Source organism: Hemicordylus capensis, chromosome 2 (genome assembly GCF_027244095.1).
Source record: "Hemicordylus capensis ecotype Gifberg chromosome 2, rHemCap1.1.pri, whole genome shotgun sequence".
NCBI classification, from domain to species: domain Eukaryota; kingdom Metazoa; phylum Chordata; class Lepidosauria; order Squamata; family Cordylidae; genus Hemicordylus; species Hemicordylus capensis.
This window is the reverse complement of record NC_069658.1, coordinates 183,270,702-183,294,667: the sequence shown is the minus strand read 5'-3', so window position 1 is coordinate 183,294,667 and position 23,966 is coordinate 183,270,702. Positions and strand designations below refer to the sequence as shown.

General features: G+C 46.0%; 1 protein-coding gene across 1 annotated transcript in view; it reads right to left on the bottom strand.

Annotated features, from left to right (window-relative positions):
• Positions 1-5,639: 5,639 nt before the first annotated feature.
• Positions 5,640-23,966, bottom strand: part of SYP (synaptophysin) — a 30,393-nt gene continuing 12,066 nt past the window's right edge. Inside the window, exons 3-7 of the mRNA XM_053297166.1 lie at positions 21,512-21,636; positions 17,483-17,681; positions 15,986-16,177; positions 13,078-13,378; positions 5,640-8,346 (exon numbers count right to left, since the gene is read on the bottom strand). Coding sequence (XP_053153141.1) covers positions 13,082-13,378; positions 15,986-16,177; positions 17,483-17,681; positions 21,512-21,636 — 813 coding nt within the window. The 3' untranslated portion in view covers positions 5,640-8,346; positions 13,078-13,081. The remainder of the gene's footprint in view (positions 8,347-13,077; positions 13,379-15,985; positions 16,178-17,482; positions 17,682-21,511; positions 21,637-23,966) is intronic.

Here is a 23,966-nt window from a genome sequence, read left to right as displayed (position 1 = left end):
TCCCAATCTCTAGCGGACAATTATTAGCATAGACAAACCAGTTGGTCAAGAAAGGAGCTTTGGTCTTAACTGGGTGGAAATCTTCCTGCAGCGGTTTCATTGAACCACATTGGAGCTCTCCAGAAGCACTTTTGTGGGGGAAACTGAAAAACACTTCAGTAAGGTGTGAGAGGAGGATTGTGGAGAGTCTTCTGGTTTTTAACAGCCTTTCCCTCACGTCTTATGAAAATGTACAAGCATAACCAGGCTCTATAACTGGAACAAACCCTTGTTCATGTGATTCATTTTCACAGTAACATAAACTCAATGTGAAGCCAGATATATAGGTGGCCCTCGTTAGGGGTGAAGAAAGGTTGGCTCCAGGGTGGATTTGATTTAAATCAGATTTTTTTATTTAAATCGGATTTTTTTGATTTTTATCCACCCTGCTAGTGATTTAAATCGTGATTTAAATCGTGATTTAAATCAGTTTGATTTAAATCAAATCCACCCTGGTTGGCTCAGGTCACCAGCCAGACACCATTTTTACTAGTCAGCACCCCCACCACCAAAAGGAGGCGGGGAGGGGAAATCACTTCTGCCCAAGACAAAACTTACTGCTGTCTGCCACAGCCAGCAAAAAAACAATGCAAGAACTCGGAAAGCAAGCAGCTGTGTCTCCTCTTGTGAAGTGGGGAGTTTCCTCCAGTTCCTCCTCCCACTGCTTTGCTCCCTCCACATGTCCCATTAGCTGGAGTGGATGCTAATCGCGGCTATTTCAGCTTTCATTCCTTGAGGACACCTTGACTGTTGCCACCAAGGAGACCAAAAAGGAGCTGGGGTGGCAGGGAGGAGGGTGCCAGACCTCAAACTATGTTGGTACATTATTCATCAGGATATTTCCACTTGTTAGACATAATTTGTCTTTTTCAATTATCACAAACTAGTGGATTTTTTCAGCCCTGGCCCTCGTTACTGCAGTTCTGGCACCCATAGTTTTGCTTATCTGTGGATGGGTCATAGAGACCTGGTTTCTATATCCAGAGTACAAAATGTTTGGTCTGCATGGGGTGCTTTGATGGGGTGAATGCCTTGCAAAAGCATCCTAGGTCATGGTTGGACACCCCCCCCCCCTTTTTGCTGGATCTTTTTTCCTCTCTCAGGAGGATCCATAATTTCCTCCCTTTTTCCTTCCCCTCCTAAGAAGTCTTCATGTTCCCTTCCCTTTCCTGGGTAACAGGGAAATATTAACCCCCTCAGACCCCCTCCCCACAAATTATGCTTGTGTGGGACTATTTTGTTGCAGGGCCCTTAGGCAGGTGGAGGTGCCATTGATGTCTGAAGAAGCACTGGCATGGCATGGTATTTAAAGGAATTTAAATGCCCTTTCCATGCTGAAGATGGGCGAATGGCTCAAAACATGCACGATCACACCAGACATGCCCCCTTCCAGATTGTGGCCAATCATGGCCATTCCGTTGATGTGCCGATGCTTTGCCCACAGTCTGTCCATGGCGCTTGCTAGGATCAGCCTTGGTGGCCAAGTAGCAGGGAGGGACTCCCCTCCCCTGGAACCAGAGGTTGGCAGACCGCGGTTGGAAGAACGTCTGCGGTGCGATTTAAAGTTTCAAATCAAAACTGGATTCGCCAACCTCTGGTTTCATGCTATGTCTGAATTAGGCCAAAGAGACTAAAAATGGCAGGGCCGTGCCCACACTCAGGCAGCTAATCAGATTTCCAGTTTTGGCTGGAAGGGCAGGGAGGGAGAAGCAGGCCTAGAAGCCTGAAGGCCTACTTCAAATAAACCCAGGGAGCTACTTAATGCCTGCTCCTGCCATACACCACCTATCAGGCCTCCCTTTCCCATTTAGTTCATACTCTACAGTCCTTACTGAGCCACAAGCATAAAACAGGAGTAAAGAAAGCACTCTTAAGAGCAAAGAGGTGCCTGCAGAGCAGAGATGCAGGTGACTCTCAAACCAACCAAAGTCTGCTGGATCAGGCCCAAGGTCTATCTAGTCCAGCATCCTGTTTCACACAGTGGCCCATCAGATATTTCTGAGAAGCCTACAGGCAAGAGATATGTGCCTGCCCTCTCTCTTGCTGTTGCTCCCCTGCAACTGGTATTGAGAGGCATCGTGCCTCTGAGGCTGGAGATGGCCCATAGCCACCAGACTAGTAGCCATTGATAGACCTGTCCTGCGTGGATCTGTCTAAGCCCCTTTTAAAGCCATCCAAGCTGGTGGCCATCACCACATTGAATCAATGCATGTTATAGCAGGGGTGCCCAGCTGGAATTGCGGCTGAGGATGATGGGCATAGCAGTTCAACAACAGCTAGAGACAGAGGCGCACCTAGGTAATTTTGGAGCCTGGACCTAAAGGCCTTTGGAGTCCGCCCCCCCACCCATTGCAAGTTAAGCATCATGCCCCTACACACACACCCCACGTGGTACACATGTGGTGTTTTTAACACATGGGTTCTTGAAGGCACAAGCAGCAGCTGAATTCACAAGAATGTAAGAATATAAAACAGGCATCTTAAAACTGCATAAATATTTATGCAAATATGCACTAGCAGAAACGTTTCAACATGCAAATTAACATATTGCCATCCCACATATTTCTTTCCTCACTCCCCCCTCTGTCCCTAAAGCACCTGGCACAGATCATAATCACATTTAGCTGCCAGGCGCTGTGCAGGCCAGCGGCAACCACACTACCCAGGACAGACTAAGGATGATTGGGGGGGGGGGACAGGCGGTGTTGAGGCCCTGGACTTTTGCCCCAAAGTCCAGGGGTAAGAGTGCCATTGGCAGGAGAGCTTACAGTTGGCCACCCCTGTATTGTGGATTCTCCCAGCTAGAGATGTGAAGGGGCGTGACTGGGAGTGGGTTGGTCCCCCCCATTTTTCATCCCCAATTTTTCCCTAGGCCTTCACCTCTCTACCTGCAGAAAGCCAAAGCAAGAAAATTTTCATACAATGGCCTGAGGGAAATCTCTGAGGCTAGTTATTATCAAAGTATGCTCACACTCTCCCCTCCCTCTCTCTCAGTAATAGGAACAGAGGAAGCTGCCTTACGCCGAGTCAAACCAGTGGTCTATTGCAGGGTTTTTTAACCTTGGGCCCCCAGATGTTGTTGGACTACAACTCCAAGAATCCTCCCCAGAGACAAGATTTTAAAATGGGGCCCCACTCACTAAAGCTCAGCTCATGAAGTAAAGAAATCTTAAGAGCATCATCCTAAATTATTTTTTTAAAGTTTTTGTAAATTGTGGATGATGCAAGTCATTTAATGGTACTAGAGAAAGACATGCTGTTCTGGTAGCTCCAGGTCTTAACACTCACAAAAATTTCGAAGGATGAATACAACTGAAGGAAGCCCAGGCGGGTGCGCAGCTGGAGGAGTCAGTCATGTGACTTGCCTCTTGGGGCCCCCCCAAGGCAGTGGGCCCCCAGACAACTGTCTCCCCTTGCCCTATTATAGTTACGGCCCTGGTTCCTATCATTGTGAGATAGAGAGGGGGAAAGTGTAAGCATACTGAGATTGTAAGCTAGATAACAGCTAGCTTCAGAGATTTCCCTCAGGCTATCATATGAAAGTTTTCTTGCTTTGGCTTGCTGGGAGTAGAGATGTAGAGGCCTAAGAAAAAACACGGGGGGGGGAACTATCCTCCCCTCCCCACCCCCACATCTCTAGCTGGGGGACTCTACAATACAGGGGTAGTCAACTTCCCAGCCCCTTCATCAAGAGGGGCTGGGTAAATTACTTAAGATGAGGATTGCCTAATACCCAGTGGAGGATTAAGGCAGAGTAGGCATTTGCCTACGGCAGCAAAATTTGAGGAGCAGCAAATTTTGCCCTTTCTCAAATTCTGCTGCCCCCTTTGTGGGCAGCGGCGGCTACAGCAAGGGTGGAGTGGGTGAGGAGAAAGTACTCCCCCTTTACCTTATTTAAAAAAAAGGCAAACCTTTCTTGTTTAAGATAAAAGGGTGGCAAAAGCCTTCTTGCCTATGAGTAGCAAAAAGCTTAATCTGCGCCTGCTAATACCATAGAAGTCACCACCTGCACTCAAACTCCAAAGGAATTAGAATGTGTAGGTTGTATTTGCAGTTTATGGAGGAAGGCAACCTCTCAAACATACCTGAGATCAAGGACAAAGTTTATGGAGGAAGGTGTACAAGGTTTATGGAGGAAGGCAACCTCTCAAACATACCTGAGATCAAGGACAAAGTTTATGGAGGAAGGTGTACAAGGTTTATGGAGGAAGGCAACCTCTCAAACATACCCGAGATCTTAGAGTCGTGGCTCCTGGATCTCTCTCTTTGGTTAGAGATTAAAGAGTGGAGGGAGAGGATGTGATGAACGAAATGAGGCTTTGGATTTCTCCAAGAAGCCATGCATTATTAGACAACCCTGTCCCTTCTATGATGCGATTACGGGAAAAATGTTGAGACAGTTAATAGACAAATTCAAGGGTTCAGATGTAGAATGTTTGATTTATCTTCTTGCGGATGCGGTTCCATATGTCAGTTATCAAGTTTCAATTTTTGCCTTGCTTTCTTTAAAATTTAGAAAGAAATTTACATCTATTATGCCTTGTTCTAAATTGTAGCCTCCTTCAAGCATTGGCTTGGTAAATTAGGTAAGGAAATGTCTCTGATTTGGGTAAACTACTTAAATGTAACTGTCATATCTGACAGACTGTATCAACTGCATTAAACATTAACTTTGAACTATAATGCTGAAATCTGGTCAAGTACCATAATAAAGATTGAAATTGTAGCCTTGGTTTTAAGTTAACTAATATTTTTTATCTGCTGAAGCAACTTTATGGTACACTGTGTGTTGTTTTAATGTTTTTCTCTTATGTTACGACCAGTGGTTATAACAAACTTCTTACTTACTTTTAGACAGTCCTGTTCCACCTAGAAGTCTTGAAATGAGACATAGGGCTGATTTACACTTGCAGGTATATGATCCATCAAAGATGTACCACTTAATTGCTTGGACTTACCTAAAACAAGTGAACTCTCTTCATTAAATAGTGTGTTTTGAGGTGACACGAAAGCATGATGGTAATAAGGAACTGGGAAGTATGCTCTATCTCTATCTCTGTAATATTTACCACTGTAAACTTTATAAAATGAAGCCACAGAAGGCTGAAGCAAGGAATAAACTCACTTTGCTTAATACTATGCTCTTACTATAACTGATCCCAGCATGACTGCTACCCCAGAATTCAGCTTTCTCATGTCCGTGGGATTCAGTTCAGTACTGGTATTTCCCAAATCTGCTTCCCTGCATGCACCCTTTCACAGAACATTTTGGTTCCTACTTTTATTATATGACTGTTTCTCACAAGGTAGTTAGCAAGATTCACTTCTCTGGCCTGTTCTTTGTTTCTGGACATGCCAATAATGCATAAGTAAGTGAATCCAACTACATTGGACCTAAAATATTGATACACTATGCTTAGTGTGGTTCTCCATAGTTGGATGTCTGCATGTCAACACTGGGCAAAATATGTTCATACATAAATAGGTGTTTAAGCCCAGGAATGGGTGAGTTGCATCAATTTCACTACCTGGCCAAAACCCAAGCCTTTGACCAGGCACTGAAATGGGAGCCACAGATCCGAGACATCACACACAGAAAATACACTCCAAACATTTATTTTTAAATACATTTTCTTTCTCTTTTTATTTGGTTTTTATTCGTTTATTTTCTCTATACCTTTTGGGGTGTGGGGGCAGATTTGGGAGAATTAATGCATATTTTTCCTGTTGTTTTGCTGTTGTCGCTGGTATTTTTTGTCATGTAAAGATGGAAGAAAAAATCACACGATATCGACCGGGGCAAAGAGCCAGACAAACCGAAACGCACAATTACGGCACGATCAGATACACAGACACTGAGTAATATATAGTCAGAGTGCCACTGGGAATGGGGGTAGGATGGATTGGGGGGAGGGGCTGGAGAGAAGCTTTGGCTGCTATGGAAAATAGGATGGGCTAGAGGCTATAGGTTGTAGATTTAAGGTAGAGCAAGAATTTTGGGAAGGGCCAGAGAAAGGGATGGGTGAGTGGAAAGATACATAGCGCTGAATATATAGAGCTGAACCAGCTCTATGATGACAAAGAGAAAGAAGTGTAGGGAGAATGGGAGGGGGGGAAAGGAGTGTGTGAGAGATAAATCAAAGAGAAAAAATGAATTGGAAATGGAGGGCAGGAGAGAGATAGATTAAGGGTTATCCTGATCTGAAACACATTTACTTGGAAGTAAACCCAGATGGAACCAATTTCCAATAAACTATGCTAAGTTCAGAATCTAATACAAATCACAGAAGATAACAGCCTTCTTCTGTACCAGAAGTAATCCAGGATCACTGCCCATAGGGCCCAGCTCAGGAGCTCAGTTGCTCCCATGCAATTGTCTATGGCAGTGTGTGGAGCTGCTAGCATGCCCAGGACCCAGTGAAAATGATGTTGAGGCACTGGTTCCATCACTGCGGCAGCACTTTTCTGAGCCACGACTGCTCAAAGTGCGGTTCATAAAAGCTCTTTTGCCTCTACCCAATTCCCACTGCACTGTAAGCCTGACAGCAAGTCCCAACACTCCCCCAAGTGGTCATGCGGAGGCCACCAAACATCTGAACACTGAAATGATGCCCACTTTACCTCTATTCACACATTATGTTTGTGAAAGGTGTACTCACAGACAGATCTGTACACTTGTGCAGTTAGTCACAGATTATGTTCAGTGCATTTACAGTAGTATGCTTCCTAGCTGAACCCTTATTTAAGGGAGCCTATACCCAGGTTCACTTGGAAAATGAATGCAAGAACAGTCATTCACACAAAATGTGTACATGTGTACAGCCACCTGTCGGCACATACAACATAATGTCTGAATAGGGCTTTTAGCTACCCTGATTGTGAGTATGACATGAATAAAAGGTATTAAGACGAATCCACATAAAACTATCTTAAATCTGCAATCTTAGACAAATAAATTAAAAAGAGCATGGAAAAAAAGGGATGGATCGTGGAGTCTCTCCCTCAGTCCCCCCTGCCCCTGAACTGTGGGCCCCAGCTGCACTGGTAATCATGGCATACATGCTGGTATCAGGGAAAATCATAATGGGGCTCTGATCAGTGTTCCCTCTAAGGCATGCGCATGTGCACGTGCACACAAGTGTTTTGATGTCCACTCAGTTAATTGTAGATAGAATTCAGGTTAAATCAAGAAGGCCGCATTCTGATTGTACGTGCACACAGAACAATACTCATTTCACGCACAGATGAAAAAAATTAGAGGGAACACTGGCTCTGGCCCCCAGAAAGACAGCTCACTGGAAGCGATACCCCCACCCCCACTCTGCTTCTTGCCTCCCCACTCGAACTCTTCTGCAGTGATTAGACATACACGCACACACACGCACACACACACAGACACCCCCCCCTTCAAAATAATAATGAGCACCTCAGTGCTGTAAATCCCTCCTAGGCTCACCCAGTTTCACCATCTGCAAAATGGACCATTATATGGAAGAGGAAAGCAAGAGAGAATTATCCCATGATTTAGGAAGCCCTCCATCCTGATCCTTGAATTTTTGAAGGTGCTGAGAATGGAGGGTGTGTGTGTGTTAAAATCTGAATTAAAGTGCTGGCTGTAGGACTGAACCCCAAACCCCTGAAACCCCCAAACTGCCTGGCATTCAAACTCTCAAGACGACCCCCTCTACAAGGCATCCAAAATAGTCCTCAACCGTAGACCCTTCTGCCCCTCCCCCACTTGCTTTAAAAAGGGGCATGCAGAGGGGAGATGGGAGAGGTTTGGGGAGTACTTTGGAATGTGTTGGAGGTGGGTGTCCAAGAGTGAGGAGAGTCATGCAATCCCTTCCATAATATCAGGTGGGTGGGGTAGGGTCGAAAAGGGATGGGGAAGGGAATGGGCAGGTTAGAGAGGTGGTCGGATAGCTAGTTTTAGCTGGAGAACTGTGGGGGGGGTGGCTGCAGGGAGTGGCATGGGGTAACAGGGTATCAAGGGAGCGGTGTAAGGGCAAGGAGCTGTCTTGGGGGGTGGGTAATGACGTAGGGCAGTGTGTGTGTGCATGACGCAATGCGGTAGTGGGAGGGGAGGCAGTCTATCCCTAGTTGTAGTTTCTCATATATATATAATATATATATATATATATATATAAACAGCACAAACATCTACATTCATCCTGGGGGGGACCCCGCCAGCCCCCTCCCAGTGCGAGCACCCACCAGCCCCCCCTTTCCCCTGCACAAGGGGACATGGGGGGCAGGGACAGGATGGCGGCTTCCTTCTCACAACGCCTCCTACTGGGGGTTACGGACCTGCAGAGACAGAGAGGGAGGAAAAAAAACGCAACTGAGCAAGGAAGATAGAGAGGCTGGCCTGCGATAAATAAAGACAGCAGTGTAACACACACACACAAACACTTATCTCCCCGACTCAACCATGAATACAGCTGAAAAATCCTTCTGGTAAGTTCCCAGGATAGCCCAAGAATATCATTAAGTGGCGAAATCTCCCTGACCAAGATGTTTTGGGAATGGGAACGTCTCCAGGTATGCCATCATCACTTCCTACCCCCAGCAGCTTGGTCAGGGAGAATTCCACCCCACCCCAGAAGTTTACAAGTGCTCTGAAGTGACAAGCTGGCTCAGACCTCAGTCCAAGTGGTGAAAGAGGCAAAGTTTCATCTCTATGCTGGGGAGCAAAATTCATCACTTTCTTTAAGAACTGAGGCTCTACTCAATGGACTAGCAGCTCTCTTTAAAAAGCTTCAAGTGTTTAAGAAAAACAACACCTGCTACTAGAAAAAAACGAGGAAAAACAATTCCTTTTACTAGAGAACTGTATACAAAATGTGTTTCAAATAAGTAAAATTCAACTACCTAGATAAGTAAAATTCAACTACCTTTTTATTTCCATAAAAGCCTGAATGTTGGGTTGACTAACTTCCCTTCTGCATTTCTTAATGCTATCTGTTAAAGAGTGACTTAGCTTGAAACACAACAGAATTTGATATTCCTTATTAAATAATAACTTGATACCCAGTCTCTTTGTTTCTGTTGGTTCAGATAATGTGGGCTTACCTTTCTAGTTGTGGCTCATAGGATCTCTCCCCATTAAAAGAAGAAGAAGAAGAAGAAGAAGAAGAAGAAGAAGAAGAAGCAGCAGCTAATAGTAGCCATGAGGGGTGGGGAGGAATAGAGAACCACGGCACTGTGCGAGAGAGGTTGAACACTCTTCCCTGTGTTGTTTTCCCAATTAAAATTGCTCCCTGCCAGCTACCATTTCTTACAACTACCTTTATGATTCCTGTACATTTTCCCTGCAGCTTCAAGGGGGTGCATTTTAATTGGGAAAAAGTCATGTGGAAAAGTGTTAGATACTACTTCCCCTATGCTGTGGTGTCTGTGTCTCTTTCCCTCTTTTTGTTTTGTTTTTAATGTGCTTTCAATTGTATGTTTGTAAAAATTGTTTTATTGTTGTTAGACTTGGTGAACCGCCCAGAGAATAATTGTTATGGGGTAGCCAATTAAAAACCAAGTTCTACTTCTTCTGCTACTTCTGCTTCGTGTGTGTGTGTGTGTGTGTTTGTATCTATATTTATATCTATACACACACACACACACTCTTAATTTGGCTCTACAGTATAACCACAATAAAATTCCTTTGCCCAAAGGAATCTTGATATAGTTAGTCACAACTTTGCACAGAGTTCTTCACATTAACACCTAGAATGAATAATCACTCTGTGTTGATCGATTCAGATCATTGTAGAGCAGTGGGGGAGACCTTTGGATCTGAAAAGGGTAAGATGGCCTCACTTATGGAGGTGCCTGCTCAGCTGCCTGAACTGAGAGGGCTCTGATGGCTCCCTCCCAGGAGGGGCCATGCCCATGGCAGAGAGAGCTTCTGGGAGCCAGTTGGAAGGATGAGTCATGGCAGCAGCCCCGAGGAGCCAGCTGTGTATGCACTTTAGGAAAAGACGTTGAGGTTCCCAATGGGATTTGAGAGACTTGAGTCCATGTGCCTAGGAATGTGCTACTTAACCTAATAAAAGACATTACATTCTCCATCCTTGGTAGTTCGCACAGCTGATGATCCTGCAGAGCCCAGAGCCAGCAAATAAATGTGCCAGATCAGACACAAGGACATTGGTACAATGTCATGGATTGTAGTGCTGTTGCACCACTCTTTCAGACTGATCACTCCCTGTGACTGGGACACTATGCCAAGACATCATGAACTTGCTAGGCAATTTCTTCTGTTGCTGATGTGATACAACCTGACTGCTGTGATGTACCACGAAAGTGGCCCTATCTCCCTTTTTGTTGTTGCGCTCTCCACACTGTGGTCAGGATTTGAACAATAATGTTAATAGCACTGAAATGCAAACAAATTATCTTGGAAAGCACTCAGTACTTCCCTGAGCAACAAAAAGTAACAGAGTTCCCCAAGGAGCGGGGAATAAGCCAATTTAAGACTGCAGTATATAGGTAGACCAACATACACATATACCTGGCACAATCTCTCTTAATGGAAATAACATTAAAACATGTTATTTTATTCCTCTTTCATGCATACACATTCACCACATACTTCTAATACTCCAACACCAATGATGCCATGGGGCAGCTCTCATCCTCCGATTTACTCTACTGTGCACGGGCCTTTTCCCTTTTCTTACACTCCCCATAGGTAGTTTTTATCAACAACAATCATGATTCACGTATTTGGCCATATAATTCTGATGGTGTTTAGTTAACACCACTTGGTATAGTTGCAGGGCCTTCTGAATGTCACAATTCTATGAGAGTGCAGGAAACTTACCCAACGTGGTCCTGGGGGGAGAATCTCAGTTTTGAGTTTGGGATTTTTTGTGTTTTTTTAAAGCACGTATCTAGCCTCCAGGGTTCTGAAAATACACTTGAAAGTGTGTGGGTAATGTCCATAAGACTTCACAAATGAAACCTGCAGAAGAGCTTCCAAATAAGATTTGTTGAGCTCTAGTGCCCTTTATTAGCTCTTGTCCTTCCCCATGAGTAGCAGAGACAGAATAAACTGTGCAAAACAATGAACCTTTGCCTCATTCAAATAATGAGGCTGTTCTCACGAGCAGCTTTGCCCAGGTTAGGGCAGCCTAGCCTGGGTTAGGCTGCTCGTGTGGAGCTCTGGGATCCACACAGATCCCAGCTCTCCCACCTGGCTGAACCTTAACCCAGTTGCCAGGACTGTGTGTCTTCTCTGGCTGCACGCAGCCCAAGGAGACACAGAGATAGGCGCCTAGACCACCCGTCTGACAGGGGAATCCCAGTGGGTGGTGCATTGTGAGAAACCTGGAGGCAAGGACGCCTCATCCCAGCCTCCGGAGCTCCACGCTGCCTGGTGCAGCGCTGCTTGTCTGGGAGCACGGTCCACACTCCCAGGAATTTTCTGGGGAATTTTCTGGGGGGCAGGTAAGGTTTTGCAGCCCCCCCCTGAAATGTCATGTAAATAGCTCCAATGTATGATTGAGGAATTTTGATTTATAATCTGTTTATATGGGGCCTTATTCATCCACTTCCCCTCCCCTCAAAACTACACAGGGAATCATAGGAGTCTCAGTATATGCAGAGATGTGTCACCCTTTTAGAGTGGGTAGCTGGCTTCCTAGGTCACGTGATAACAGACTGGGACTGAATAGCTCAAAAATAACCCCTACAACTATGCTCTGCGCAGCTCTGAAAGAAGAGGCTTCCCCCCACCCGCCCCCTGAACTGGACGCTGCACTTTTAATGACAACTCTTGATATATGTGGCACACAGACAAGCAAAGGTTCTGTGCTAGCACAAGCTAAATCTGAATGGACTGACTCTGCCCCACCCGAATTCAATCAGAACCATTCCTGGCCACGCCACCTGTTGAATTGGCACCCCAGTGGCCTGTCTGCTTTGTGTCTCTGCCAGGCAGTGCCGTCTCACCCATTCACCTCCCTGGTGAAAATCTCCCCAAATCTCCCCTGGAACTCCCCAGCCCAGTGCCTGCTTTTGAGCTGCTCTTGGTTCCCTGAACTAGCTTGTAGCACATCCCTGCCTGGAACCTAGTTCTTACCAGGCACCCAGATACTCTTGGACCCCCCCTTGGAACAGGCACCAACCTGGCAGTCAAGTCCCTCCAGCCCCAGTGACAGGCTTACTATGGTGTAGAAGCCAGACCTCCAACCTGAGATCCACAGTAGTCCATCCTTTGCTTCTCCTTCAGTCACTCAAGAGCCTTCAGACCCACTCTTGCTGTCAATTTTGAGTACCTGATTATGGCAGTGTTCTCTTTTAATGAAATGTTTTTCTTTCTTTTGAAAATCCCTGAACTCTTTTTGTACCCTTTTACACTGATGCTTCACTATCTGGATCTGATCTGAACTTGTGTATCCTTGCTGAGTTGGTGCTAGTTAATCTTGGGCCAGTTCACTGGAGGGATAGACACCTGCTTTCTTGGTTGGTCAAGAGTTGGCAGTAGAAGGAAAGGGTTTCCCTAGCACTCAGGTAAGTTCCCCAGCTTTACAAGTAATTCCCTCAGAATTGTTTTGGTGTCTCTGCCCAAACTAGGTATTCTGTTCACATGTATGAGACACTAACAGATCTCAACAAGTGTGATAGCCAGACGATGGGTTGGGTAATATGCTGTGATTCTGCAGGAATGCAGCAAAGGCGCAGAATGTGACCTTGTGTGCAGAATCCAGCTTCTTGAGAATCTTAGCTTTCAGTTTAAAAGAAACAGCTGACAGGATGAGGAAGGTTACTCAGAGGAGTCTTACTGAAATTAAAAGGGGAAGTTAGGCATTGCCTAACTTGCCCTATTAATTGCAACTGAACTAACTGAGTAATTTTCCTCATCATGTCAGCCAACAAGTTTCTAGCCCTTGGGGTTGCAAAGAGACATTTGATAACGTGTGGGTAATGCCTTCTGAAATTCTAGAAGCTAGAGTGTGAGCTGAATAAGATTGGGGGTGGCAGTGTTAGTTCCCTGTCTACAGGTGAGAGAAGAGCACCATCCTCCCTGTCTCCATAACTTACCCGCCTACATCTGGTTTGCGAAGGAAGTGGGCCCGCCTTGGCCATAACCACCCTGCTGGCCGTAGTCTGCCTGCTGCCCATAACCCTGCTGGCTGTAATCAGGCTGGTAGCCAGCCTGCTGCCCATATGAGTCCTGCTGTCCATAGCCTGGGGCTTGGTTGTAGGCATCGCCATAGGTGTCAGGTGCTGGCTGCTTCTCCTGGGCAGGGGGATACTTCACGAAGGGGGTACTCCAGCCTGTCTCTTTGAACACGAACCACAGGTTCCCCAGCCAAAGCACCAAGTTCAGGAAGCCAAAAACCTGAGGACAGGAAGGGAGGAATAAGAACATTTCATTATGGAATGTGGAATCCTTTGCTCATCCAGTGCAATCCTGTGTGTGCACACACGGGGGGTAGGGGTGGTGGGCGCTGTAGTAGTAGTAGTAGTAGTAGTAGTAATAGTTTATGTATTGCAAAGCAATCAGCCTTCACAAGAGATGGAGGCTATAAAGTTATTTGGGTCTCAAAGCAGGAAACGCTACTGAAGCCTTAATTCCTTGTGTTGCTGCAGTAATTTGCCAGAAGATGGAGCTGCTGGTGCTTTTAGCCTGTAATCAGCTGGCTACGTACCAGCTTTGTACCAACAAAGTACAACACTATACTGACCATGCAAATGGCCTCCTTGCATGCATGGAGGCCAGGTGAGTGATGGAGCCGTGCTGCTGCCGCTGCATGTGGGCTGCTGGGGGGAGCGCCACCAGCACAGGAAACTGCCTGGAGCAGTGGTCATGCTGGTAAGGACCTGTGTCTTTACTTTTAAAGGTGTGCCGTCCCCCACCCCCAGCACCGCCTCGAATTGCCGGACTGGTTCGTGGTTCGGCTGAACTGGACTGAAACAGTTTGGCGGACCATGGACCGGTCCAAATTTGGACCGGACCTCGAACCGTAGTCCATGTACACCCCTAGCCAGAAGGAGGTATTGCAGGCTTCTATCTAACACATCCACGCCAATATCAACTAGGGTTGCCAGGCTGCAACCCGGAAAATGAACATAGGAAGCTGCCTTTTACTGGATCAGACCATTGGCCAGATTCAGTATTGTCTACCCTGACTGGCAGCAGCTCTCCAAGGTTTCAGGCAGGAGTCTCTCCCAGCTCTACTTGGAGATGCTGCCAGGGATTGAACCTGGGACCTTCTGCATGCAAGCAGATGCTCTTCCACTGAGCTATGGCCCCATACCCTAAGAGGAATATCTGACAGCACAATGCTCACATTAGTCACTCATCCAAATGCAAACCAAGGAGAACTTTGCATAGCAAAGGAGACAATTCATGCTCGCTACTACAAGAACAGCTGTCCTCCTCATGAGCTTATGGGTCAGTTCATATGCTACCTTACTGGCCCATGTGATTAGGAAGGGCATGCATCATGACAGAACTGGGATGCATCACGTCTGTCATGATGTCTTGTGGACATCTCAGTGCTCTCCCAATATGTCCCTTTATCGTGTGGGTGGAGGCTGTTAATCCAAATGGCCCTTCTACATGCACTTGTGCAAAAGTGAGCAGGTCCAATTAAGACCAGCAGAAGGCAGTAATGAATTTGTGTATACCAGCTTTCCACCAGAAAATGCCTATCCAGAAACATGCATTGGCAGAACATGCACGTTTATCTATCTCTTACAACTCAGCTCCATGGATAAAAAGCTGCCCTCACTAATTAAAACTGGCACCACTGATTAATTAAAGCTTTAAGGTGATTAATCTTGCTATTAAAGCAAACCAATGCTGCAATTTCTTGGGAATAAGTCCCACAGCATGGCTTTCTTCTGGGTAAACTTCCTTCTGGGTAAACACATGGAGGAGAGCTGGTCTTGTGGTAGCAAGCATGACTTGTCCCCTTTCCTAAGTAAGGTCTGCCCTGGTTTGCATTTGAATGGGAGACTGCATGTGTGAGCTCTGTCAGATATTCCCCGTAGGGGATGGAGCCACTCTGGGAAGAGCATCTTCATGCTTGCACGCAGAAGGTTCCAAGTTCCCTCCCTGGCATCTCCAAGACAGGGCTGAGAGAGATTCCCGCCTGAAGCCTTGGAGAAACCGCTGCCAGTCTGTGTAGGCAATACTGAGTTAGATGGACCAATGGTCTGACTCGGTATATGGTAGCCTAAAAGAACAGCACAATAGTGGCAGGGACTGGATCTGGGACCTTCTGCATGCAAACTACCACTACAACTCCTCCCCATTGTCAGCAACCTAAAACTGTACCTAAGCACTGAGGATGGAAGGGTGCACATAGGTAGGTGCCTTATCCTGAGCAGCAGCTCTTTAGGGTCTCAGGGTCAGAGGTCTTTCCAAGCCTTACCAAGAGATGCCAGGAATTGAACCTGGGAACTTCTGTGTGCAAAGCAAATGCGCTACTACTGAACTACAGCATCATTTTGGGAAACAGTCTGGTCACTAACCAACGTTCTAAAACCTTTAAAAGAAATCTGTCTCCTTTGGTAGATTGTATGACCATTGATTCTAAGGCAGACATTCATTCATACAATTTTTTCCCTTTGATATAATTAGTGGTTGGTTGCAATCTTGATTGTGTACATCAAAATTTAAAACTTAACCTCCCCCGCCCCCCCCCCCAAAAAACAACCCACAAATGAGCACACTACAAACAGCAGACACACAAACACCATGGATAAATTTAAATTTTAAAATTTAAAAAATTACAAATGAATACATGAAAAGCAGAGCATACGTATATGAATGCACCCACAAACACACACACGCCATGAATAAGCCCACAGACACATATATACAGTAACACAAACCTTAAAAGCACTCTACAAAATGCACACTTAGATCCTACTGCACAAATATACACACAAAGACACCCGCTCGTAATATCTCATTATAGTAAGTTGGAGGACTAACCACAGAGGTATTCAGGCCAGAGGTGACTGGATCCTTTAGCTCTTTGCACTTGATACCTTCTCTCTCGCACAAAGGCATGTCTTTAATCACATTTTCAGGGTCAGTGGCCTCCTTGACATCTGACAGCCCCTTGGCCCAAGCACAGGAGCTCACTAACCACATGAAGGCAAAAACGGCTGTGACAATGAAATCCTGCAGCAGAAAAAGAGGTTTCAGCCTTGACAATCCACTGCATACAACAGGCTCCCTGAAGAAGGAACAGGAAACTACCAGTGGAAGTGCTGGTGTGTAGTGGCTAAGATGGCGAGCTTAGGAAGCCCCAGTTCAAATCTTGCCTCAGCCATAAACTCACTAGCTAGCTATGGGCAAACCACGATTTCTGAAGCCCCAGATAAACAGCAAAGACAGGTGCTTCATCACAACACTGAAAAGCCCCTTTTACATTGTGAGTGGCTGTTCAGTCTGGTGAGTCACAAGAATGTCAGTGGTCAAAATAAGCAATATCTCTCATGTCCAACCTTCTTCCTGAAGTCCAAGACACTCATGAAAGCCTGCCTCGTTCCCTTATCAAAATCGCACCCCATGCCAAGTTTGTGTGGCCCTGAGCAACACACGGGGCCCCAGAGGTTTCATCACATGGCGAGGTAGGAGATCCAAAGGGTGCTCTCTTTCCCAACTCACCCCTAACAATATATCATATCCTGAAACATTTAGCATGGCCTGAGGGCCCACGATACAGCTGCCTTGCAGAAACTAGGCAGGCCTGGGCCTGGATGGGTGACTGTGTAGGAGTGATATGGACACGGCCTTGAGTTTCATTAGGGAGGTAAGGCAGGATGCACATATAATAAAAATACATAAGTATTTTGCTCTCCTGTGAAGTCTGATGCTGGAGACAGGTGTCAGCCAGCATAGTGTAGTGGTTAGAGTGTTGGACTAGGACTGGGAAGACCCGAGTTCAAATCCCCATTCAACCATGAAACTCACTGGGTGACACTGGGCCAGTCATGTATCTCTCAGCCTAACCTACCTCACAGGGTTGTTGTGAGGATAAAAATAACCATGTTCCTCTGAGCTCCTCAGAGGAAGAGCAGGATATAAATGTAAATAACAAATAAATAATGAATAATAAACTGTCCTTGCAACAGCCTTTCAGAGTGTAATCCACATATGCACCCTTAGGGCGCTCCTTCTGCTGCTGCTGAGGAGAGCTAGAAACAGTAGCCTAAGATGGCGGTGGGGCAGGGGCAGGCTTTCAGGCAATGGCCTAGATCAGGGATTGTCAACGTTGGGTCCTCAAATGTTATTGGACTTCATCTCCCATAATCCCCAGCCCCAGTGGCCTTTGGTTGGGAATTATGAGAGCTGAAGTCCAATAACATCTAGGGACCCAATGTTGAGTATCCCTGGCCTAGACTGCCCTGGGCTATCCCATCATCCTAGCACTGCATTTCATCACATGTGTGGTGAGTTACAACCTGGGGATCCAGCACTCACAATCATGGGTCCCTTGTTGTTCTCCCTGTATTTGTCCTGCATGAAGATGTAGACGATCATGGCGGCCAGGGTATAGAGGAAGGTGAAGACTGCAATGGTGACAAAGAACTCGGCAGAGGAGGAGTAGTCGCCAATCAAGAAAATCTTATCCTGTTCGCTCCCTTTACAAGCCGGAGCATCAAAATATACCTGGTGGAGCCTAATAAAATGGGAGCCAAGAGTGGGAGGAGTTATAACAGGGATCCATATAAGAGGGACAGCCATTGTATCAGAGCTATATGCAATCAGTGGGATTTAAAACATTTCACCTAGGCAAGCCAAATGCTGTGCCAATAAAAGCTGGATTTTGCAATCCCTCTCTCTGTATACATACTCACATTATATACGTAGCGGCTGACATACTGCGCAACAGGCTGACTGCCTTTGAACAGAATATGCGTGCAGTTGCACAAAGGTGCTCTTGCGCAAATGTGAAGAATTGCACAAAGGCAGTTGCGGGATTGACAGACATAATTTCCGGTGGCCATCTACTGCACAACTGTGCCTGCGCAGCTCTTCACATTTGTGTAAGAGTGCTTTTTGTGCAACTGCGTGCACCTTCTGTTCAAAGGCAGTCAGCATGTTGTGCAGTACATCAGCCACCCTCTCTCGTAACATTAGAAGTGTGGGTCACCCAATGAAATTGAGGGCAGGATGCTCAAGACAGACAAAAGAAAATATCTTATTGACATAATGCCTACAATATATGGTGCTCACTACCTCAAGATGTGGGGATGGCTGTAGTTAAGTACAGGACAAATTTGTGGAGAAGGGCCAAACTAACAAGGGCTGTCAGCCATGTATGATAGCTACAGGGTCTGGAGGACACAGTAGACCTCTGAACACCAGATGCTAAGAGCAAACATCAAAGGAAGGCTTTTGCCTTCATGTTCCCCTTGGGTGCTTCCTGGAAGTAGCTTGCTAACCTCTGCTGGAAACACAGAATGCAAGGTGAAAACTGGGACTCTCTGGGAGCAGATTTCCCCCCGGGCACAGAAATATTCCCCACTGATGAAAAAAACTTGGCATACCATATAAAATACAGCCTGAGAGTTTATTTCACTACAAATACATAAAATGGGCAGCCAATGTGTCTAATGAATATCAAAACCGTGGATTATGGCAAAATAAAGCTTAGTGCCCCATATCACACATTATACAAGCATTCCCCTATAGGACAGGGGTGGCCAAACTGAGGATTGCCAGCGGTTGCTGGACTACAATTACCATCACCCCAGTCACAATGTATTACAACTGAGAATGACAGGAGTTATTGTCCTCTCTAGGAGAGCATCCCCACTGTCTCACATTGGATTGGGGGGGGGAGGTAGCTGCTCCCCCACTTGCCCTATCAACTTCACTCAATTAGGGAAGAGCTGCTACTTCATTCTTCCGCCCAGAGATGGAAGTTTGGGGTGGTCTACAAATTTGAAGAACAAATAATAAATAAATAGTTTATATAATGGCAATGCAATATGCATGATGGATCTACTGTAATACTTCTCTCCAGACTTTTTTAAATGCGTAAATTAAAACATAGAAAACAGGAATTGCAACAAAGAACAGACGTTTTGATGCATATACGTCAGCTTCAGTGTTCTATATCCCACTTTTTAAAATCCACACTTATATCCAAGACTTTCCCCCAATCTAATTATACACCTGAGTAATACATAACAAATGGGGGAGGAGAGAGGAGGAGAAGGTTGATGACTCACAGCTATGCCTCATTATCACTGACACAGAGAGAAAAAACCTGGAAGAGGGAGGGTATGACACAAAAATGTTATTTGCACCCTTTAATGTCCTACCTATGTACTTTAAGATTTCCCTCATTTTTTCTTTGCCGTTAACCTCTGGCTGTAGTTTATCCAAATATAATGCTTCCCTTATCTTCCTTTTAAGTGTACAATGTTCAGGTTCTAAAAACACCTAGCAGATTCTAAATACATAAACAGGGAACAACCATGGTCGATACATATGAAAAATAAACATAATGGAATAACAATGTCTCTCAAAGCAAGCATTTTAGAATCTAAACATTGTACAGAAGATAAGGAAGAGGAAGAGGAAAAGGAAGATGTTGATAGTGTCAACATACACCTGGGTAATTCTTTGATAGTGTCAACAGGCATGTGGATAAAGGTGATCTGGCTGACATAGTATACTTGGACTTCCAAAAAGCTTTTGATAAAGTTCCCCACCAAAGGCTCTTGAGTAAACCTAGCAGTCATGGAATAAGGGGACAGGTTCATGTGTGGATTGGTAACTGGTTGAAGGACAGGAAACAGAGAGTAGGAATAAATGGACAGTTTTGACAATGGAGGGAGTTAGAAAGTGGGGTCCCCCAGGGATCGGTACTGGGACCAGTGCTCTTTAACTTGTTCATAAACGATCTAGAAGTTGGGGTGACCAGCGAAGTAGCCAAATTTGCAGATGACACTAAACTATTTTGGGTAGTGAAATCCACAATGGATTGTGAGGAACTCTTACAACATTAGAACCAGAGGTCACTCCATGAAACTGAATGTTGGGAAATTTAGGACTGACAAGCGGAAGTACTTTTTCACACAGTGCATAATTAATCTATGGAATTCCTTGCCATGGGATGTGGTGATGGCCACCAGCTTGGATGGCTATAAAAGGGGCTTAGACAGATTCATGGAGGACAGGCCTATCAATGGCTACTAGTCTGATGGCTGTGGGCCATCTCCAGCCTCAGAGGCACAATGCCTCTCAATATCAGTTGCAGGGGAGGAACAGCAGGAGAGAGGGCATACACATACCTCTTGCCTGTGGGTTCTCCAGAGGCATCTGGTGGGCCACTGTGTGAAACAGGATGCTGGACTAGATGGGCCTTGTGCCTGATCCAGCAGGGCTGTTCTTATGTAAGATAAGGGAAGTATTATGTTTGGATAAACTATGGCCAGAGGTTAACGGCAAAGAAGAAATGAGGGAAATTTGAAAGTACATAGGCCATTAAAGGGTGCAAATAACATTTTTGTGTCATATCCTCCCTCTTCCAGGTTTTTTCTCTCTCTCAGTGTCAGTGATAATGAGGCATAGCTGTGAGTCAAAACTTCTCCTCCTCTCTCCTCTTCTGTTTGTTATGTATTACCCAGGTGTTTAATTAGATTGGGGGAAAGTCTCAGATTTTAAACAGTGGGATATAGAACACTGAAGCTTATGTATATACGTTGAAACGTCTGTTCTTTGTTGCAATTCCCTCTTTCTATGTTCTAATGTAATTTATGCAATGAAAAAGGTCTGGAGAGGATTGATTGATTGATTGATTGATTGATTGATTAATTAATTAAGGCATTTCCTGGACTTAGGAGTGGTCTAATATATTTCGTTCTAGCCCCTTTTCTAGTGGCCGGTGTTGGAACACAGCCCTTATCCACAGGTGTCTCTCCACAGCTGCAGGCTGCAGGCACAGGCCTGTGAGCAAGGATCTTTACATGCACAGGAGCCTAGGAAGCTGCCTTATACTGAGTCAGACCATTGGTCCATCTAGTTCAGTACTGCCTACACTAACTGGCAGAGGCTGTCCAAGGTGTCAGGCAGGAGTCTTTCCTAGCCCTACCTGGAGAGGCCAGGAACTGAACCTGGGGCCTTCTACATGCAAAGCAGATGGTCTACCAATGAGCTATGGCCCCATCCATGAGCTGCTGTGGAATGGATTATCGTTGCTGGGTTGGGAGGGGGCAGAAGACAAGAATATGTTTACAGTGGGGGGAGGGAGCTCAAAACACTGGAGAAACATTGCACTATGGGAGAGAGAGAATGAAAGGACAAGAGGCTTCTGTTTTTGGTGGCAGTCATATGTCTCCTGGAATGTCTCCTCCTGGCCCTATTCATGCAGGTCACTGCTTGGCCTTTTGATATAGTGAGCTCTATTCCTTGTTCAGGGAACAGACTCGTGGACTTAAACCTGCTTCCACTTCCCACCCACTGTCCAGCATCTCCACAGCTGTGCCCCCAACTCACCGGAAAGGGTATGAGAACTCCACCTTTATATTGAGATTGCTCTCGGTCTTGTTGGGGCATTCGACACTCATGCGGAATTCTCCAGAGTAGCTGCCGCACGTCGCAAATGCAAAGATGGAAAAGAACTGGGGAGGAGGAATGAGAAAGAGAGAGCACAAGGGTGAGCACTTGAGGGGATCGCGCATTCCTGATTTTCTCCTTGCAAGTCACTTCCATGTAGGAAAGTGCATGATTCCCAAATTACAGAGCAGGAAATAATTCAGTGGCAGGTGAAGATGCTATGAAACAGCAAGGGGCATTGGAGGCAGGAGGCCTAGGAATCTAATAGCTGTAATCACACAGAAAACCACCAACGGAGTCTGACATGAATCTATGAATCTGAGTCGTCTTCTTTTCCTTTTTTTTTTTAAAGAGTACATTTTTAGCTACAAAGACTGTGGTGGTGGTGGGGACAACACTGGAAAGATGTGGGCAATTACTACCGGTATTAATCTGCATTGCAAATTTATATCTTTAAAAAAATTAATCCAGATATAGAGTGTGATTCAGCTGTATGCCAGTTCAATTCTCATGGCTTCCCCCAAAGAATCTTGGGAACGTTAGTTCAGTGAGGGTGCTTAACATTCTGTTTGAGATCCTAGCAAGCCTATCCTAGCACTATTCACACACGTCATATGAAACACTTGTACAATGTGCGTAAAGTGTACAGAGGCAAAGATCTGTCCGCAGGTGTCGTGATTCACATGTTATGTTGCCACAGCAGTTTTCTTTCTGCACCATGCATTTGAGAGACCTATACCCTGGTTCCTTTTTAAAATGGACCCAGGTATAGCCATTCTCACGAAGAACACGTTAATGTGTACAGACATCCGAATGTGGGTTCAACATATGGAGGCTGTTCATACGGGCAGCCCTATCCAGGCTTGGGCATCCCTACCTGGGTAGAGCTGCTTGTGTGAAGCATCAGGATCATGGCCAGTCCTGGTGCTGCCTCTCCGGGTGGCCCAGGGTTTTTACCCAGGCGGAAGGGTGCAAACACACCCTTCCCCTGGGCCCCTGGTTGTTTGTCTGCTCGGAATGCCTGTAGCCCGAGCAGACAGAGCTGGGTGCCTAGAGTGCCTAGCTGAGTGAGGAACCCTCAGTGCACCACACTCCTTGTGCACTGCATGGAGGGATTTCTTGAGGCCGCGCTGCCTTTTCCTGGCCTCCAGACGGCTGTGCAGTTCCCAGGAGTGCCGCTCTCGTGAGCACGTAGCCGCATGGCCAGAGGAGGACCGGAGATTGTCTGGGGTAGATGCTATCCTGCCTTTCCCCCGCCCTCCCCACCTGACTTGAAGGTTATGTGAACAACCTGAATAGGGCTCCTGGGAATAGGGAACAGAAGTGAATCTGCAGTGTAGACAGACTAAGCGCTTAGGAACAGGTTGTCCGGCTGGGGTTTCTAGTATTTCCAGAGGGCCCCGATCCTAGCCTCCTGCGTTTACACACCATTGGCAACAATGTTCTGTGAGATTAAAGTTTCCCTTCCCAGTCCAAATGCTGCAGGACTCTTCTATTCCCCACTGAAAATTGTGCAAAACAATAAAGCACACACAACATCAATCTGTTTAAATGCACTTAGTTTACACATTTGATTTGGCTACAAAATTTGGGCTTCTTTGGTGCTGAACTTGGGATTGTTTAAAAGTGTCTAGTGTCCCTGGCTAGAGAGGATAAAAGCCTGTGACCGTTTTGCCCAAGGTGAGAACTGTGCACTATCATGGTCAAATTGTGTTTCCAACCTCCAGCTATTTTAAAACAAACTTGATTTTAGGAGTGTTCCCTTCCACCAAGCACCCTTTTCTTGGAAAAGATCCCCTTTCCTCAACTCATAAGGTACAAGGATGAAAGTAATGCTACCCCAGTTCCAACAGAAAGCATCTTCCTCGCCTGCAGGGAGGACATGGAGGCTGCAAGTCAGCAAGGCCAGTATCAACACCAATGCAATACTGGTGCTGCAGGCTGACTTCCTAAGCCACGGGCAATTATTGTGCCAGCAGGGGGTACTATAGGGAGCACCTGCCAGATGGTTCTTTTCCAGCTGTGGCTGCTGCTGCTGCTGCTGCAACCTCTTCTGGTGCATTAATCCTAGCCTGGTGGGGGGATTTTTGTTCACGGTCATCACGGATCAGCTGAGAAACTCACTGTGTGATCGTGGGTATTTTTAGCGCGGAGCGTGAGCTCAGTGTAGGCAGAGACCGAGAAAGCGGACGGGAGGGGCAGCTTCTCCCCCCCTTCTTTTAATCCCCTCCCTCTAGTGGCTGAGCAGGGACCAGATATTAACCCAGCCTGACCCACTTTGCCGTCTGCCACCCGACGGCTCTGCATCAGCACCGTGCCATGCCTGCATTCACTCCAGAATGCAAAAGAAATCTCCAGGAGCCAGGTGAAGAGACTGGTGCTTTCAAGTGCTCTT